Below are 6,832 nucleotides of genomic sequence, written 5' to 3' on the forward strand. Positions count from 1 at the left end.
AACATTGTCTAATATTTTGCAATTATTATTTTACAAAAGGTATAAAAATTATGTGATATCGAAGAACTCAGGGGAGGAAAGACTTAAGTGACGTTTATAAGAGTTTAAGAGAATAAATCAGCTTTTAAGTAAACGATGTTTTTTTTTTCTTTGTTACATTACTGAATCTCTGTGTTTTTCGCATATTTTCAAAAATAGAGCTCACAAAATGTTTTATGGATATTGATATGATCCTAACTCATAAATAAATAAAAGAATTTTAAGGAAATTTTTTTTAATTTTTACCCTTTATTTAAGTTTATTTTTTAGCGTAAAATTTTATTTAATCTATAGTTGGCGCAATTAAATTTGCCGACCAGAATAATTTCCCTTATAATGCTCAGAATTTCATCGCATAGTGCGTATTATAGAATGAAGCACTTATAATAAGACCTTTACACGAAAAAAACTATATATATTTTTTTAAATATTTTATTCGTAATGAATATATAAATCAAAATATTCTATACTTCTACTAACCTCTTCTTACAGAAGTTAGCATTATTATTTGAATTTTGGCTGAAATTAGGAAAAATTAAAACATATTCGCTGCTAAAACACAGATGACTTATGTTCCGAAAGTTACAGTATTTAATATCGTGAGCAATTGTCCATAAAAATACAAACAAGGACACAAAATATTACTTGAACAATATACGGAACAAACAATGATAACAATACACTTACATTTCTAACGCTTTTCCAATAGATGAAAAATCCTAACTCATCCACACGAAATAAAGATTCCGGTTCATAATTGATCTCTTCTTTATCCTAAAAAAGTTAACTTTCATAAGTAACATGCACTTGTAGCACAAAATTATCTTTTCATTATCATTCATTTTCATAAGATTCGTATAATCCCTCAGAAAATAAAGGAAAGTGAATTAATAGAACTATCATTAATATTAATTTATAAAAATTCTTATTTAAATCCGTTAAAAATCAAAACTAAACTATGTACTTAAATTTCAAAACTAAATTTTGTAATTATAATCATTGGTTAAAATGTAAATTAATAGTCCTGTTTGTATTTGCGATAGCAAAGCTTCAATACGCCCTCTAGAGGGGAGGATATTTTCAGGCTTTTATTTATTAAGTTTTCATTAAGTTCTATCAAAATAATTGGTAGAAAAAAACGCTTTTTTCAGCAGCAAATAGGAAGCAAAATTTCGCTAAGAAAAACGCAGAAGAACTTGAAGAAACGATCCAGAATATTGGTAAATCATTCGGAAACAGAACGCGCCCAACATTTGAAGAACAATTTTTCATAATTTTTTCCTTTCCATTATCAACAAATTTGCAGCCGATAACTTCCGATTTCGTGATCGCAAATTGTTAAAGATGTGTGTATTAAGGTAAAACATTGGGTACATTTGTTTTATCTTCAATTCATTATAAATTAAATATTAATTAATACATTTTTATCGCTTTCTTGGTAAATATTTTTTTAATTTTGAGTGCTTAATTTCAACTGGAATTCGGCCATTCTATTTTTAAATTACATAAGCTTATTGCTTTTAAGTTATTGAAATTCATATTGAGATCTTACAAGTATAAAATTTTATTGTGTGGTATGTCATTTTAAAGTAATGAAGAGATAATCTATGTATATGTTACCGGCAAAGTTTGAAATCCGGCATTCTATAGAATGGCTAGGCATTGTATATAATGCCTAAAATTAGCCGGCAGTGTATGAAACGATTTATATTTCACACATTTCCTAGGCATTCTATAGAATGCCAAATAAGAAACCGACAAAGTATAAAATACATCTCCGATTCGTCAAGATGTCATTCAAAAATGACAAATTCAAAACGTCATTCAAGCCTGCCATGTTGCAACAAGTGGGTTAATTTCTTATTTTCTATATGAAAATTTTGTTTCCCTTAATAAGAAAGGCATAAATTATGTTTTACACAACTTTTTATTTTTCTTTACACACTTTGAATAAATGTTTTCTAATGACACTCTCAGTATTTTTTCAGAATAACATTTTTAATTTTGAGAAATGCGTGTTACTGTGAAGGACCGAAATCTGGAGACTTTCACCTGTGAATATCAACAATCACATCGCGGCATGGCGAATGTCCCAAATATTTATTACATCCGATTTGATATTAATTTATTCGTGGATATAATTACATTTATTCGATATTTTAATACTTACTGACGATAGATTATATTTATTCGATATTTTAATGCTTACTGTAGATAGATTACATTCATTCGATATTTTAATACTTACTGACGATAGATTAGAAGAAACATCAGTGTTTGGAGAATCGGGCAAATACATACCGGGCAATGGCACTTGACCTTAAAAAATATCAGTGTAGGATTTACCGGGGAAATGTATACCGAGCAGTGGCACTTAACTAGACCTATTATATATTTCGGACATTTACCAAAGGTCTAGTCATACTAGGTCTAGTTAAGTGCCACTCCCCGGTATACATTTGCCCGGTGTATCCTACACTGATGTTTTTTTAAAGTTCAGTGCCACTGCCCGGTATACATTTGCCCAGTATACCCTACACTGATATTTTTTTAAGATCAAGTACCATTGCCCGGTCTATATTTGCCCGATACTCCAAACACTGATGTTTCTTCTAATCTATCGTCAGTATAAGTATTAAAATATCGAACAAATGTAATTATATCCACGAATAAATTAATATCAAATCGGATGTAATAAATATTTCGGACATTCACCAAAGCGACTGTGTAATTGTCAACATTCGCCGGTGAAAGTCAACAACCACCGATGATTTCAACCACAGTAACATGCACATAATTTACATACTAACCTCATCAGGACGTTTTTTTTTCCTCATGTTTTGCCTAAATAGCATTTGTCATTCTATAGAATGCCTAAGTATTATATACAATGCCAAGGGAAAGTATGCAATACTTCTCATATTTCATACCTTGCCTAAAAACATCCGGCATTATATACAATGCCTAGGCATTCTATAGAGATTATTTGAGAATAAAATTTTCAAACGAAGAACATTTCACTTTGGAATTCTCCGGATTTATAAAGCAGGTAAGTGTTATGACTTTTATAATAAGGAAATTACTTGTAAATAATTTTTGTTCTAATTTCATCATAATTCTCTACAGAATGATTTTCTACATCTGATTACGAACTTGAAGACTTAAAAAAAAAAGGGAAAAAAACTGAATAAGAAAATTTTGTATTTCGAATTAGTGGAAAACAATCTTTATTTTACGTTTTTAACTTATAAATGATGATTTTCTATTGAAACTTTTTATTGAAAATTAATTGCTGTCAAAAAGCTTTTGTCAGGTATTAGGTTTTCATTCTAATATGAAGATAAGAAACATATTTTTTTCTGTTTATTTACAAATATTTCTCCCATGTGTTTTGGATGTTCCTTCTCCAAAAATGCGATTCCATTTTGTATTTGCTTGCATAAGAAAGAATATCAAACATCTTTCATTTTTAAATTTAAAAAGTCACAATAAAGACGGAACGTTACCATGCTACACTGAAGAAATCCCCTGTGCAATTGATGATCCTGTTGTTCTGCAATAGCAGTCATTCGTCTCAAATAACAACGCCCCCTATCGATCGTTGCGTTCGCGAGTTATATGAAAACGAGAAATTACCTCCAACGTTTTAAGATTGAAGTTTAATTTTAAAAAAAAGTCTGACAAAATTTGTTAATTTGTGAAATTTTCTTAAACAGTCTCTTGTAACATTAAAATGTTACCCATTTTCATTAAAAAAAATTTCATAAAAGATCCAGATTTGAATTAAAGCTGAATTTAAAATATGGCATCGTTTTTACCATAGAGTTTAAATAGAATAGAGCTCACTCATTTTTGTCCTCACAATGAAACCACGTGACTGTTGGGTGAATCAAGAAAAATTATTTTCTACTCCGTTTCCAAGCTGAAATTATAAAACCGAAAATCGTTAAATATGATATCTTATTGCTGTAGAAAAACATTTTTTAAAGGAGGTTCTTATTTCTTATGTAAGATAATTCATCACTTTTTAGAATAGCAATGCTTTAATGAACTTTTAGAATGTTCTTCTTTTCCTTAAACATTATATTAATCCCGATTATTCCATTTTATTTATTCCAAAATCCAAACTTATGATTTTAAATCTATCTGACAAGTGAATATAAACAAATAAGATCACAACCAAACCATAAAATATTGATTGTATAGAATTATTCATTATTAATACATAATTATTTTAATTTTACCGCCAAAATGTTAATATTTGCTTCTTTGAATTAAAACTAAAACTACTTTTTTCAACCAAAAAACTTAAGATAAATTCTAAAATTGAAACATACTTTATTATTATGTACCACAAAGGTAATTAAAAAATAGTAATTAATTTTAAAAAATAAAACAAATTTGACTTAATTGTAGTTTCTTTCTTTAAATATTTAAAACAATCGTGGATGGAATTATTATTAAAATAAATTTTAACAAAGGAAACGTATTGTTAATTAATTGGGAAGTAGTCTTTGAGCAATTTTAAAATTTTGAAGTTTAATGGGAAAAAACTTAGATTTTTAACTACAATTATAAATATGGACATTTATGTGACTGTGTAAATTATATAAAATATTGTATAATTTCTAACCATTTTTTGAATTAACCATAGGTAGTTATCACAAGATAGATTTTTACCGTTTTTAAAAAAAATTAAAAAATTGAAATTTTCATATTTTGTAAAAATATAAACAATGCTGTGCAGTTTATACATGTTAAAAAATCTGAATTCCAAAAAAATTTTTAAATTAACAAAATCATGTCAAATCATGTTAGATTGTGGTGTCTAAAGATTCAGTGCTAGTAAAAAATAAATAAATAGAAAATTTTTAAAAAACTTGAGATTCAACAACTGTCGTTACCAGAAAAAACTTTTTTTCAAAACCAACGTATATACGATACCATTTCACAGAATGATTTCAAAATAAATATTTGTAATTGAAAAATGTAGATTTCGCAGTATCTGTATATAAGGAAACTGTAGTTGAAGGAATTTAAAGAGTAAAAAAAAAAGAAGTAAAATTTGAAAAACTAAATATTGTTGTCCAAAATTTGCAAAACAAATCCCAAACTTGTTTTTGTGTTATTACATTAAATCATAGCTATATCATAATATGAAACTTTTGAATAGATTGCCTTTTCTAGAAAAAATTAAAACTCTAACGTAAAGCGCATGGCAGCACTACAGAGTACGACTCTTTTAGAAAACATTATAATGGAATCGTTATAATGGATCGTCAATATAATTTGCTTAATTTAGCTATGAGTCACTCAATAAGAAAGTCTATAGAATAGAAATGTTACGAAGGAACAGTATCGGTGTTGCGAAGGGGTCTAAATTATAGACTCTATGTAACTAATTTGCATTGTTCTTGTCTTATAGCTACACTATTTCAAATGTAGTTCACTACACATGGAATAATATAAAAATTAATAGTTTTATTTTATAATGATTAAATATAGATATATTTTTGTAAGAGTGACATTGACATTACATTATTGCAAATGAAATTAAAATAACATTGCTTCAATGGAATAGAAATTGAGGCTTAATATATCAATCGCTGTAATGGAATGGTCAATCTAATTTGCTTAATTTAACTAGAAGTAATTCTAGAAGAAAGTCTTTAGAATAGAAATGCTACGAAAGAGCAGTATGGGTGTTGATAAAGGGTCTCTAAATTATAGTCTTCATGTAACTAATTTGCATTGCTCTTTTCTTAAAGCTACACTATTTTAAATGTAGTTCACTACATTTGGAATAATGTAAAAATGAATAGTTTTATTTTATAGTAATTAAATATACTTAAGGTTATATTTTTGTAAGAGTGACATCGACTCTACAATATTACAAATGAAATTAAAATAACATTGCTTCAATGGAATAGCAACAGGGACTTAATACATCGATCGTTATAATGGAATGGTCAGTGTAATGGGGTAGTTCTAAATAATTTAGACCATGTTTAGAAGAAAAAAAGCTATTTTTAAAAAAATTACCTCTTCCCACATATCAAAAACGCATCCCTTCAAGAGAGCTTCGGGAATTGAAACTTGCCAGTTAAACTCGTAGGCTTTCGTCATAACGAAGAAAAAAAATAATTAATCTAGTTAACTTTTAATGTTAGTTACACAATACAATCCTTTTGTCGATCTTGATAGCCGGATTCTCCGATCCAAAGTGAAGTGAACACACGAGAGTGAATATCAGAATTGACAGAAGCCATATTAATGTCTGATCTACCAAACGAAAAAAAGCTAATGAAGCTCTTTCTGATAACTTAAAAGAGCTACAATACGAACAAAAGATAAAAGTACGAGTTTATGTGTTGTGCAATTGTTTTTGTGATATTCAAACAAAGTATTATTTTGGCATTTCAAGTAAAGCCATGAATAAATCAGAAAAAGTTTCTCTAGGAAAACTCGATTTTGTGAAAATAATTTTTCTTTTATCTGGAACACGAAGTAGAATATATTTAAGCATTGAGACAGATGAAAAAAAGGAGCAAAGAAATCTAAAAACAACTGCACAAGCAACTCTAAGGATTGACTAGCGATAGTCAACGGAGAGAGTAGCCTAATTTAAATAAGAGAATATTAGATATTGAGTTATTTCACGTCAGGGTGATTTTTTAATTATTTACACACAATATTTTGTCTAGTGAACTTTGTTATCAGTAGAAGTACAATACTTTATAATCACGTACTCTTGCCTCTGAAGATGATGAACAATACATTTAACTTTGCTTAA

General features: G+C 28.1%; 1 protein-coding gene across 1 annotated transcript in view; it reads right to left on the reverse strand.

The window, feature by feature from the left end:
• Nucleotides 1-6,254, reverse strand: part of LOC122270012 (1-phosphatidylinositol 4,5-bisphosphate phosphodiesterase-like) — a 59,565-nt gene extending 53,311 nt beyond the window's left edge. Inside the window, exons 1-2 of the mRNA XM_071180068.1 lie at nt 6,082-6,254; nt 727-813 (exon numbers count right to left, since the gene is read on the reverse strand). Of these exons, the coding sequence (XP_071036169.1) occupies nt 727-813; nt 6,082-6,165 (171 nt within the window). The 5' untranslated portion in view covers nt 6,166-6,254. The remainder of the gene's footprint in view (nt 1-726; nt 814-6,081) is intronic.
• Nucleotides 6,255-6,832: the final 578 nt, after the last annotated feature.

The sequence above is a fragment of the Parasteatoda tepidariorum genome, chromosome 1, assembly GCF_043381705.1.
Source record: "Parasteatoda tepidariorum isolate YZ-2023 chromosome 1, CAS_Ptep_4.0, whole genome shotgun sequence".
In the NCBI taxonomy this organism is placed as follows: domain Eukaryota; kingdom Metazoa; phylum Arthropoda; class Arachnida; order Araneae; family Theridiidae; genus Parasteatoda; species Parasteatoda tepidariorum.